At 35.8% G+C, this 13,587-nt stretch overlaps 1 protein-coding gene across 1 annotated transcript; it reads right to left on the bottom strand.

The window, feature by feature from the left end:
• Window positions 1–1,975: 1,975 nt before the first annotated feature.
• On the bottom strand, window positions 1,976–12,891 carry LOC105044952 (uncharacterized). Its single transcript, XM_010923062.4, has 5 exons — window positions 12,532–12,891; window positions 10,501–10,657; window positions 7,693–7,743; window positions 5,722–5,814; window positions 1,976–2,320 (listed from the first exon to the last, which is right to left on the bottom strand). Exons 1-5 carry the CDS (start codon window positions 12,675–12,677, stop codon window positions 2,261–2,263), a joined length of 507 nt encoding a protein of 168 aa, XP_010921364.1. The 5' UTR covers window positions 12,678–12,891; the 3' UTR covers window positions 1,976–2,260.
• Between the last annotated feature and the right edge of the window lie 696 nt (window positions 12,892–13,587).

Raw genomic sequence — 13,587 nt, 5'->3', positions numbered from 1 at the left:
TAATAACACTGCTAACAGAATGTTCCTGGACCTTTTATTTTTTTGTAGTACAGGGGCCAGCTGATGGACGGCAAGGGACAGCGAGGAGATCAGCCGTTGGTTCCTCCAGAGTCCAGCATCTTCTTTTATTTCTTCTTTGGTGCCAGGACCGAGCAAGTTCGGCTAAAAGTCCATGCCGCTGCATCAATCCGTGGCTTTAACGTCGCTGTAGGATCATCGGACGGGATATCGCGGCATCTCCCTTTTCTCCCACTTGCATTCCCAGGTCTCACAAACATGCGGGAATGCACCAGTGGAATGCTGCCGGGCTGCACATCTTTATCCACAAAAATTTGCAGCCTTTCCTGTTTTTTATTCGTGTTCACTCCTATTTCGAGGTTGAACACATCAAACTTTTGCTCCTTATTTCCTACTTTTATTTGTCGCTGTGCAGCTGGATATATCATGAGAACCTTTTACTTTTACATCGAAAGTATCTGTTTTAGGGACTGTTGGTAGGGTGTCGCCAAATGTATGCGGCCGTAACTGGCTAAGATGAGGTATTTCAGGTGGAGTAATACATTAATTTTTATTTAACACTATTATAATGTGGGTATAAATGTTGATTGGGCAGTGTCCGGAAAATGAGGGAAATTGCTTTGAGGCGTTTGTTAAGTGCACGAGAAAAGGTTTCTCAGCTCTAACATTCAACCTCTTCCTTGTCTCAGCATCGTATCAAATGAGTTACACCAATCCCCTTCTTTAACGTCCAGCAAGAACATTTTGTTTGCACAAAACCCGCATCTCATGGCATTACTTATAGGATGATCTGTTAATACTAGTATGTCTGTAATCATGTCCTCTTAATCCTAACTTCCTCTAGCTTAAACCAAATCGTCGTCCTTAGGCAGCCAATTCCCTAAAGCATACAGAAGGGTTGGGCAAGTTGCTAGATTGCCAAAAGGAAATGGAGGATGATAACCATCTATGGTAATGCCAGCGATTCCCAGCAACTCTTGCCCAAACACTGCAACAACCATAGGAGGACAATTGAGAGAGAGCAGACGGAGGAAATACTTGGATGATAATTTTCTTCTTGTTTCAGACAGGATCGTCCGAAAATAGACCTACTGAAAATCATGGATTAGATTTTGCCTGGATAAAGCTCACCGAAATCCCTCTTTGCCATGCATTTGGATCACCACGTTTTTGTTAAACTAAAAAAATTTTAAGACGAGCAACTTGATGCTATAGAACATAAAACATCTAAAAAAGGATAAGCCATCGACTGTACTTGCATACATGCAGAGGTCTAGATTCATGGAAAATATATCCATAGACAGTAGATTAAGCAGAAGTTTCAGAATATAAACCCACCATTGGTCCTTTGCATGCCTATCATGAATCCAAGATCCCTAAGAGGTTTTAATTTAGAAGTGTCTAAATCACTGACATCTCGCAAAGTGGAATGCGAGCTTTAGTTGCGTATAAGCCTCTAGGGGCAACTTTCAATATAATACATTTTAGCCATAGGTCTGGCATTAAAAAACAACTCATGCTGGGATTCTACTGGAACCTGTTTTGACCCAACCTCTGATTTAGGGTTACAAGATTTCGAATTGGGTTGCTTTCCAATTCAAAGATCAAGCCACCCAACCCAATTTAAAACCATGGAAAACTCGCTGTAGCTTTATAATAGGATTCCAGGCAAAATACAATGTTAACCTAAAATATCATCTGCAGTAAAATCTTGTGATTAAAAAAAAAAAGGTCCTATTAAGATAGGACAGAATCCATCGTGGACTAACCCAATCAAAACAATATGGGTTCAAAATGCACAGTAGTAGTTGGGTCCAATGTTTCTCAGTAGGGTTGGATGGTTAAGTGGCAAAACAGCTTGTCTGGCTGGGAGCAAATAATTGACATTTAAACTCATCCAACCCACAGAAGTTGCACTCTGTAATAGTCACCACCAAACAAAGGTTAGCACCAAATATTTAGAAAAAAAGGGTCAGCACAAATATTGTACTATCTTTCATCATTTGGCGGTTCTGTGCTTAAATTTTTGCCAAGAGTCTCAAAGAGTTTTACCATCTATAACACAAGTGCAAAAGCTTATTTTACCGGACAGATTCAGGAGATCATCAAGAATCCATGTCCATACAACGCTAATATTAACGAGGGAAGTATAACTTGTTGGTAAGCAAAGATTGATTTCAGTTATGTAATTGACCCCCATTTCCATTAGAACCAATTATTGCAGACAAGGTCAATTTTCTTCTCATCCTGAATATCTCATAAGGTATGATACAAAGCAGCCCAACACAGCACCTGCACAGACCTGTGCAAAACATTGGACAGGTTAGATACTTGAAATGGTGCTTATACATCTTAGAAAGCTTGCAATAGGCTAAGGGCATGAATTGCAGAGCAATTACAATCACCACATTATATTGAGGCTATCACCTAGTTTCAAATCCACTGTTCACACTATCAGCAAGGACAATATTCATGCATTTTCTTCAGGCTCCAACGAATAATGTAAAAAGAGGTTAGGTTTTGAAAGAATCTACCAGATAAGAGCTTAACTAGAAAGGTCTAAAATCTCATGGACATGATGTACCCTAAAATTCACAAATATCTTGGTTGTGTTTTCATCCATAAATCTCAATTTGTAAACAAAGAGGAAAAAAAAAAAGGAGGATATGAAGTTAAAAAATTATGCTTGGTGAATTTGCCTGCTTCCTTATTAGGCAGGAGGCAAAAGGTTTGATTGTTTGGTTAGAAGTACTTGCCGGCTATGGTTGATGCCTTGCATGGTAATAGATATCTCCAAACAAGAAACCAATGGCATTTCTATTAGGGACAAATTTGCTCATAGTTCTTGATTCCTATGGTCTCATGATAAGAATTTCCAAGATATGTGGAACAATCACCTATAGAAAAATGAATTTAAACACAGAAGTACAGTGGATTTGTAAGTTTGAAATTCTGAGGAATTCACGTAGACTTGCTGGTAGCTTTTTGTGCTACTCAGTTAGCATTGTGAAGGCATACAATTTTAGTTTAAATAAGCCACTTTGTATTGATTTAAGCTGTCACCTCAAGGACATCAATGAAAGAATTCAAAGAGAGACCACTTGAAAGGAGGATGATGACTATTTTTTGATTAATTTTTTCTTGAAACTAGCAGCTGGACATGTAAAATGCAAGTTAAAAATAAATTAATAAAAAATTCGGGATATCGGGGGGCAAGACAGATAAAACACATGGATTAGAAAAAGAGTATTGCTGTTTTTGTTTGTTTTTAACTTTTAAAAATAGTCTAATGGGTTGGGGATGTGGCTGAGAGATGGGTAGATTTCCATTTTTCTTTTTTAAGTATAGTCCAATTGATTCAAGATGTTTCCGAGAAACCATCCAGATAAGAGACAGAGACACACGTGGGTGATATATCTAACTTCTTAATCATTTTTTTCCCACATATTCATGAAGAAAGGAACTAAGATAGCATAGTCTTTTCTCATTTAATAACATAATATAGATAGACCAATATTGAGCTGTATTTTTTGCCAATGGGCCATATTTTATTTGTTTGATGTATTATTGGGCCTTTAATTGAGCCATAATTGTAATAGATAAACCAATGCTTATCAAGAACATTTTATTCCTTTCTTGCACTAATTAGTAGCCGGCATAAACTTGTTGCTGCAGGGATTGAGGACAATACTTGTAATAATCATAACCAACCATGATTGGTAGTGATATACTTTAAATAGGCCCATACATGTAATGACCATAACCGACTAGTTACTCTGAACATTTTATTCTTTTTCCCCAGGTAGCGGCCAGCCTCTTCACTTCAGTAAATTTGTTACTGCATGGACTGAGGACTGGTCCTTGCAAGATTGTTTTCCTAAATATAACTCTCTCACGTCTCTCCTTGCTTATCTTCTCCTCTGTTTGTCTCCCTCAAGTTGCTCCTCTTCCTCCCATCTATTCTTTTCTTTTCAAACCCATAGTGGTATAGGTAATATCAATTAACATTAGAATATATACATTTCAAGATACAGTTATCTATACTGGATTACTAATGAGAGAAATCTGCCACAAAAATTCCATCTATCAAACATATTGTCCAAATTTCCCTTATTTTTTAGTAAAAAAAATTAATATACAATCTAAATTATACAGGGATACTTATGTGATTGAAGATCACTGCCTCTCTCTCTCTCTCTCTCTCCAACACCCCCCCCCCACAAGTAATACCTATGATCCCATCTAAACTAACTTGCCATGCTCTCAAGTTTCTGTTTCCCATGTGTTTGTTTTAAATTTTATCTTTAACTAGAAAACCCTTTTTTATCTGAACAAACTTCATGTCACAAAACTTTGAGATATATCATCTCACATATCCTCTTTTCAGGTACCCTACTCATCTCCCATACTGACAGATCTCTGTATGCACCCTCCCCCAACCAACATTCCCTCCTCCTTGACAACCATCCTATAGTGCATAAGTTTTCAGTGGTTAATGCATCATATATTTCCTCATCATCATTTTGAATGCAACCTATACAGCATCTAAAGTTAGGTATTTTTTTCTCATATGTTAAAGTCATATTGCCATTTAACTAAATAATATGGAAATTGAAAATTAGATTACAGTATATATTTTATATGAAAACTACGTTTAAGAAGGTGTCTTTTATTCAGTTGCAACTGTCATAATTTAATAAATCTTGTCTAAATCCCAAGATAAGCAAACCAATAAATTATAAAGAAGATTTTAATTGGTTTCCATCAGTGTTGGATTAACATGAACTAGGGATTTTTGGTATCAGCATTCATTGAAACCTCTGTTTCATTTCAGCTACAAATTGTGATGCTTCATGTTTTAATTTATGTCCTTACCATCTTCACCAACACTTTGTATTTTACCTTAGTTATATTATACGCAATGGAATTTAACATGCTCTAAAGCATGTGAGGCTGTAAGTTGGCCTATAATTTCATTGAAATGAAAGTGTGGAGCAAAGCTAACTTACATGCGGAATAGGAAGCAGCAATTCTTGATAATGACAAAATTATAAGCAAATAAACAGTTGCATGAGATGATATAGAATATATAGGATATGATGCTTAAATATTCCCTTCTTTAAACAACATTTTCCAGATTGGTGATGACCGTATGAGTGCTTCTTCCATGAGAAGAAAGTAGTTGGGTGTAACCCCCTAAAAAGAAACAGCATTTTTGATATAGAGATTTGAAAAATGCAAGTGCAAAAATTCATAATGAATCCTAAAATCTAAGAAGAAGTTTATGGATCGAATTAAGTATTTTCTTTTCGAGCAATTTTCAGCTTTTATAAAAATTACTCCTTCAATCTTACTATTGCACTCTCTGTATAAGATAAGCAAACAGAGTGAACTTGAACCAAGCATGTTTACACAAAGCTATGCAAAAATCAGTGTACTAATGGCAAGAATAATGCATACAAAAGAAGTTCAAACACTAAACAGAATTTCAATATTTATCATAATATATCTATATTACAACTTGATTGCTATTGTCAGCATTACTCATTTACTGCCTGTAATTGCTCATTTCTTTGACAAGGGTACAAATATAGCCCAGCATAAAGCAAATAGGGAAAAAAATTGCATAACAGCACTAATAACACATAGAAAGAAACTGTTCATCAAATAAAACTGCAGTAATATAATGCATCTGTCACGTACCTGAAGTGGGGTGTGTCCAAGAGGTTCACGTAAAGGCCTAACACTAGATAAAGGGTGCTCTGGTGGCAGTTCGCAAACAATTTGATTCAACAACTGCAGCAAAGATCACTAGAATAAATTTTCCTTTTAAAAAAAATTGCTTTACAAGTCATCAATTATTTCAGAACATGATCAGATTATGGATCTATAAAATGTTGTATAGAAACAATGACCTAACATATATCAATACCACTAGACAATCCAGGAATAAACTGATGCCGAATGTTATCTTAATATCTCGATTCATCATATGAAATCAATATGCCATGAAGCACATTACAAGAAATACTATAACTTGGAACAAAAACCATACATGTGAATTTATTTGACGTGACATTTCAATCTATTTTCATATGTTTCAAACCAAATGATTTTCAAGAATGTGAGGCTAGAGTGCGATGGGCATCCACCAGTTCAGTAATTATCAGCAGATTGCTAGTAGCAAAGATAATGCAAGAAGAGGAGACCACCTAATACAACCATGTGGCTATACTGTTAAAATTTGTTACCTTATAAAACTTCTGGAATGCAATTAAAAAGCTCACTTTATACATGAAATGAATCTTGGAGTAAAAAAAGGTAAGTTTGGTTCCAGCTGGGCAACAAAAATATTATAATATGCTTCTCAAATACATACTATCATAAAGTCATGTATTTATGCTTCATTTTGAATGAGACATCTAGTCAACACTGTAAAATATGCCTTATAAGATGTACAAATGTTATAATATGCTTCCCAAATACATACTACCATAAATTCATGTATTTATGCTTCATTTTGAATGAGACATCTAGTCAACACTATAAAATATGCCTTATAAGATGTACAAATTTTATTTTTTTAATATAAGACAGCAGATAAGAGATAAAGAGACTACAGTTTGCAAATATCTCAGTCTGCTTCTTATGTCTAAAGGCTTTGTGGACACCCTCACTGAACCACAGGTTTTCAACTGAAACACTTTGGCTTTGGCCAAATTTAATATTAAAGCACATGAATCTAGGCAGTTTCTGGTATTTTATATCTGGTTGGATCCCAAATCGAGTGATGGAATCCAGGTTTGGTTATTTCAGCCAATTTTGATCAAAACAAATCAAAACTACTCACAGCAGGTCCTTGAGAGTAGTTATAATTTCCTTTTTATTTAAATAGATTGTCATAATCCAGCCTCTAGAGACAATTTACCTAAGTCAGACTTCGATTCTGTATGATCATGGTTAGGGGGTTCTAAGAAATGTTGGAGAAGGCTAGATATTTTCTACCATTTCCCACAATACAGGTTTCACAAACTAAGATCCTGCAGGTATTGTTTACAATCTACAATATACCATCATACCTCATAGGCTCATATAAAGACATGAATTTTTTTACTATAATGAAATACAAACCAATTCAGTTTGAACATTAAGACTATTAGAACTGATGCTGGAATTTCTAGTACAGCTTGTTTTGGTGACATTGGTGAACCTTAATTGGTTGAATAAAACCAGAATTGTTTTCAAGAAACATTGTTGACAACTGTCAGTTGAGTCATTACAAATAAGTGTTGTGGTTAATAACTTAACATAAAGTTGTCAAGTCCTGCAAGTCAATTTCTTCGAACCTATATGCCCCGTAGTGAATACTCAAGTAATCATGCAAAAAAAACCGGTGCCGCAGATGTTGTTTATCATCAAGAATTATTGCTGACTAAAATTTTGAATCAGGAGTAACATAAACACATCACATCATTCCATGTGCATGTACGAGTTGAGATTGGCCCAGCAAAGATCAGATGGAACCATGGAATAATCCTTACATATTTCTTCACGCTGAGAAAAGTACAAAATACCATGACCATCCTTACATTATGCATAACAACTGGAGAGTTATTGACTACGTGTTAGAGCTAGTTCCTATTAAGAGTAGTTTTCTGTCTTCTCAGATTTTACCTCAGCTTGCCGGCCAGCATGCAATCTAATCCCAGATGCATCATACATTACCTGCAGGAAAATGTAGATGATTGAGATTGAAAGCTAATCAAAGAAAAGATATTAGGTTGTTTTTTCTGTTGCAGAAATTTCAGAAACAACAGGCAAAAAGGTGTTTATAAGTAAAAATTGCAAAATCACAAGGACAAACATCTTTCTTTCAAACTGTATACTATGATGATCAAATGTAATAAATGGAATGTTCTTATGGAGAAATTGTAGTCACAAACAGAACAAGAAATGGCAAGGTCAACTGAGTAAAGAGCATTGAAAATTACATCAAAATAAAATTATTGTCTGTCAGTAAAATATATAAATTTCTAACATTATGCGCTTCGCTGCATATAGATCAAACAATTGCTGAAGTCACCACATTCAAGAACTCTAAAATTTTCATTCTCTTCTCTGTATTGTTATGGAGCTTGATATTAAATTCCTAAGCTTCTCTACCAAGAATGTACCCTAGGTCTGAGAGGATGCTTCCAAGTAATTTTTGTTTATGAATGATGAGACAAAATGACTATTCTCAAGAATATATTTCTGGGATTCATCTAATCTGTATATCATTTCTAATAAACTAAATTGAACTTTGACACTATGAAATAAATAATATTAAAAGGTTTTTATCACAATAATATTCAAATTCAGGCTACTTAGGCTAGGGCGAAGGATTGAAGATAGCCTTATGCCTGATATACATCGTCGACCCATACCTCGAAAGCTTAAGCCTTCGGGATCAAGTGGTTATTTGGACAGTATACCTAAGGTTGCTGGAGATCTTGGGTCAAATCTCCTCCAAGTTGGTTATCTATTTAGTTAACCCAGTAATCATCTTGACTTAGTAGTTATCATGGCTCATTAAGCCTTCCACATATATGTTGCTGTCTTCGCATGAAAAAGAAAGAGGAAGAAGAACAAGGGCAGAAGAGGGGGGGGGGGGGGGCTGCCCTATATTACTTAAGACTTAAGAGCTTATACTGTTGCAGTCAAGTAGTTAGTTAATGACTTCTTTCAAATCCATGCATATAGCTACTATGCTGCATGATGATCAATAAGTTGAATGGGGCTTCTATAATTATATGTTATATGCATTATACAAAATTTTTCCATGTCTTAGCATATATATAGGATACACTAAGGTATGGGATTGAACATATAAGCAGAGGTGTCAAATGCAAAAATCAGCAATAAGAGCTACCAAGCTATGCACTTTATATTCAAGAAGGTCAAGTCCACATCCCTCTCCCAGAACCTCTTCCAACCTTTGTTGCAATCAAATTGATGTTTCAATTGGTGGCAGAAGAACACCTAAATCAAGGATAAGTTCAGGACTAGAAGAAGTCAAAACAAGTTTGCAGGTGACAATGCCCCCTCAAGAATGAGGGCTGAATTATAGTTTTAAAGAGCTTATTTAATTTCATATTCATCTGATATCAATCAGGCGCTAATGCAATAATAAGTGTTCATAAGAGAGAAACAAGAGAATAACAAAGGAAAAAAAGAGATGAGGATGGACGAGATTTTTAGAAAGAAAAGAAGACAAGAATGTAGACTTTTGAAAATATGGCTATTCTCTTAGTCCAAACCTCCGAAATCTCATATAATAACATTGAACACCATTTAAAGCACACCCTAACAAATGACAAAAAAAATATCCCTAAAGTAACTACATTGGTTGCCACCTTCTCTGGTTTATGTGAGATGAAGGTTGAATGGTGCATGCACACACCCATCTCAATGGGAATGGTCATCTTCAATCAATAACTATCTAAACAGGAAGATAGTGTCTATGGCTACAGTCACATTATTTAGATAATCCATCTCTGGAAATGGAGTGATCCTTTTAGGACATGTGGCTGAGAGAATATTGAATAACAGTTATCAAGGTATAGTCAGTACGAAGTATGTAGTGGAGGCCATTAAGCCCCTTCATCAATGATTCTCATGTTTTTGGCTTTGCAACTGTATCTAGCTTAACACTTTTGAAGCTTTTCAGAGCATAAAAAAGGCTCATTGAAAAACTTTGAACATATATAAGAATCTGGTGAAGCTTTTCAGAGCACAAAAGAAGCTCATTGAAAGATTTTGAACATATGTAAGGATCTGGCACCCTACTAGATTTAATCCTTGGGTCCAAAACTGAGCAAAAACACACCAAAAGGCATAAGACAGAAAAGGCAGCATATAGCAACTTCTAGTGACACTGTTATGGATGGCATTGTATGCTTGTTTCCTATGGATATCTCCCCACAACTTTTCTACTTGTTTCATCCAGAAGGCTTCTCACATGCTGACCCTCACCAAAAAAAAATAAAAGGAAAAGCCTTTTCAAGACAATATTTGGAGGCAAATCATATGGCATTAAACTGGGGATAGAGTGCTACCAGACATGCTCATTTATTCCCATTAACAAAGTGTATATGTGTCAGTACACATTTGCAAAGCTTAATTATGTAACTAAAAACAGCAAGAGATTCACAAGCATGAGAACAAACTAACTGCCAAACTTATTCATTTATTTCAATATGTAAATAAGAGCCCATTTTGCATAGTTCCAGGTTCATTAAACATGCAATGGTACAAAGAATGTAAATGTTTGATCGAAGCTCAAAAATTAATCAAAAGCTAGTTTAGTACTACCACATAAATGTTATGATTGATGTACCTTAGTATTTATAAACATATTCAACAGGATGAGGAAGGGGAAAAAAAAAAAATAGCGACCTTCTCCACTAGAAAATGAAACGACCATAGTTATAAAGTACATACAATGGATGCCAAAATCACAGCAAGAGCGAATGAAGAGCTGCCAGTTCCTTCTTGTAGACCTACAGCCACAGCAAGAGCCGCCACAGTAGCTGAATGTGATGAAGGCATTCCACCTGACCCAAGCAACCTCCTAGAATCCCATCTCTTCTCCTTAAACCTGTATGTCTAGGATGAAAATACCAGACTTATAAATAAAACATTTAGATAAAATCTACAAAGCAACTACATTACTCGGTAAATCATAAAAGAGGCTTTCCAAATTAAATGTTATCAATATAAATGACAAATTATGGTAAAATACTGCTTTTTTTCTAAAAAAAGTGTTGCTCAAAAAAGATTAATAAAAAAGACAGCTAACAACCACGGTGCAAAATGGAGACGTGAGAAGTTGAATTTTTATCGCATTAGCTAAGGAACACTTAGATGACACACAGCAAATTATGCTATCAAACAATTCAGAACATTCTCTCTCCTAAAATATTTGCAAAGATATGGATCCATAGAATGTTTTGGAATTGTACAAAACACCCAAAATGATTGCCTGAAGTTATTGAGATTGCTCTTAAATTGCACTGTGATAGCACACTACTAGGATATGACACCCCAGTCCTTGTATACAACATATATGCATGTACATTTGCTTCTGCAGATACAGTATTGGAATGTGGAGCTCCAGAAAGCTGGTCACGCATATGAGTATCAAAATAACTATTAGGAAAGAGGCATTCCCAAACCAGTGCCTTAAAGAATCACAGCTTTGTACAAGCATTACTAGCCAACTTCTTCCAAGTTACCGGTGTAACATTTATCATGGGCCTCCAAAACTCACTTGGAGACCTTTAAATGTCCAGAAAGAAATTGCCAGGAGAAGTGAAAGAAAATACATTGAAAATGTTAAACTGTAATGTGGACTTTGTATGCCCCCATTGTCCTAGACAGAACACATTTGGGATGGCTAAGAGTTCATGCAACCATTCCAATGTCTTGTAGAATATGGATTATAGGGTGATGATGACAGTGCAATCAAGGTCAGTAACAATGCTCGAACAGTCGCATGAAAATCATAAAAGAAATTTTGGATTACTAATCTGAAATAAATATTATTAAAATGAACTAGATGTCACTAAAATGCATCCAAAAGGTGAATGCAAATATAAATCTAAAAATTAAAATCATGAACAACATATGGAGGGCCCAAAGCAGTTGTCCAAATGCATGAAACATATGTAGCTTAGATAGAAAAATAGAAAATGATTTTTCAACATGAGCCTCCAGACAAGCAATAAGCATTCCTTTGGAGTTCATTATGAATAATCACTTACAAAGGGGAGCACTCAGCTACGATAATTAAGGTCTAAACTTTCTTGACCTTTTAAACGATTCCTCTTGTGAAATATTCACTATGATAAAGAGTTCCATGGTATCATGTGAGAGAAGCTCTAAAGTGAACAAACCTACTCATGTTGTAAAAAGCAGCACATTAATGGAGTGAAACTTGCAACCCATTGGATACTCTTTATATAGACTTTGAATAAAGAGAGATGCATGTCAAAAGATACTTGGCTGGAGATCATCAATTAGCTAATATTGGTTTAATGACCACAGACACAAATTGATGGAACGGTGAAACGAATAAAAACAACTCTTTCAGGATTCTTGATCCATGAAATCAAATGAAACAAATGCCACAAGGCTCATTTTATTAGAGGAAATTTATCGGTCTAAACATTAAGGGCCCAAGAAAACAAGTCTCAAAGGTTTCTTCACCCAAGAAAACTATAAATCAACTCATATATGACATTGAGTTTTGTTATTGAGAGAGCCCATGCACTAAGCTGCATTCGTTGGCAACGGATCAAGCCGAATGAATCTCCCAATAAAGCAGATCAAATAGGCAAGCTCGAAACATTAAATTGGCAAGGTTCGAATCAATTGAATTGAAATTTTATCCAGTCAGAGACGGAGAAGCATAAGAATGCAACAAAATAGATGGATCAAGGAGAAGAAAGAATGGGAGGACGAGCGACGCACCAGGTGGTGAAGAGCTTGAGGAACTGGGCGAGAGAGAACGCGACGAAGGCGGAGACGAGGGGAAGATTGGAGGCCAGGGACGAGGTAGAAGAGGGCGGCGTCCTCGACGACGACGCCACATCCGCCGCGGTCAACACTTCGTTCATCTTTTCCCTTCCTTTCCTTTTCTTTTTATACTACGATGATGATGATTTTGCAAGGCCGGCGGGCGGTGTGAGATCGATCGGCGTCCGACTCCCCGTTGCCCCCTTCTCCCTTCTCGCGATCCCACAGCCAACTCGCTCTCGCCCTCTCTCTCCAGTCCCCTTCTCGGTTATCTCTCTCTCAGCATTAACATCCGCGTGGCTGGGCCTTCTCCATCCTCGAGTTTTACCGCGCGTTACCTACCGCTGCCCACCCAACCCTCGGCCCGGCTTGTGTCGGTTTGCTGCTCACCTCTTCCGTTGGAAGGAACAGCGCATCCCCGAAGCTGTTAGGTTTTATTTTTTTATTTATTTTTTTCAGCTTTTAAAATTCCTCTCGCTGATTTTTTTTTTGAAAAATGGCAAAAGCATTTTTTTCAAAAATTTGAAAAAAAAAAATATTGCCAGATCAAACATAATGTTCCTGCGGTGTACCCTTCCTGTCACGTTATATTCAACTTTGGCATTCCAATCGCCAGTATACTTAAGTTAGAAATTAACTTATTACTGACACATCTAGGCCTTTATTGTGTATTAGGGCCGCATCTGACATTTTTAAAGTTAAATAAAAAAAATATTTTTTTAATTAAAAATTAATATATTTTAAATATTAATTATTATTAAAAAATTAATCTACGTATCTTTTAATTTTTTTTATAACATCGTTGACCGTAAATATGATTTTAATAATTTTAACTTTGAGAAACTTCTTTCAGCAGAGGCAACAGTGACAGATATGATCAATAATATTTTATATGTAATTGATATATTTGGATAACAATTTATTTTATTAATATAATTAAGTATATCTATAACAGTATTTTTTTTGACATAATTACTTTTAAAATTTTTAGTTCTGAAAATAAATCAATCC

The sequence above is a fragment of the Elaeis guineensis genome, chromosome 2 (genome assembly GCF_000442705.2).
Source record: "Elaeis guineensis isolate ETL-2024a chromosome 2, EG11, whole genome shotgun sequence".
NCBI classification, from domain to species: Eukaryota; Viridiplantae; Streptophyta; class Magnoliopsida; order Arecales; family Arecaceae; genus Elaeis; species Elaeis guineensis.
This window is presented reverse-complemented; position numbering and strand designations above follow the sequence as displayed.

What these genes read in the sequence shown, in the direction of transcription:
- LOC105044952 (XM_010923062.4), bottom strand. Translation starts at nt 12,677, where the DNA reads ATGAACGAAGTGTTGACCGCGGCGGATGTGGCGTCGTCGTCGAGGACG. An exon ending in CTCAAGCTCTTCACCACCTG is followed by an intron (nt 10,658 to 12,531) that starts GTGCGTCGCTCG and finishes CTAGACATACAG; the next exon opens with GTTTAAGGAGAAGAGATGGG. An exon ending in TTGGACACACCCCACTTCAG is followed by an intron (nt 2,321 to 5,721) that starts GTACGTGACAGA and finishes TGTTTTGCACAG; the next exon opens with GTCTGTGCAGGTGCTGTGTT.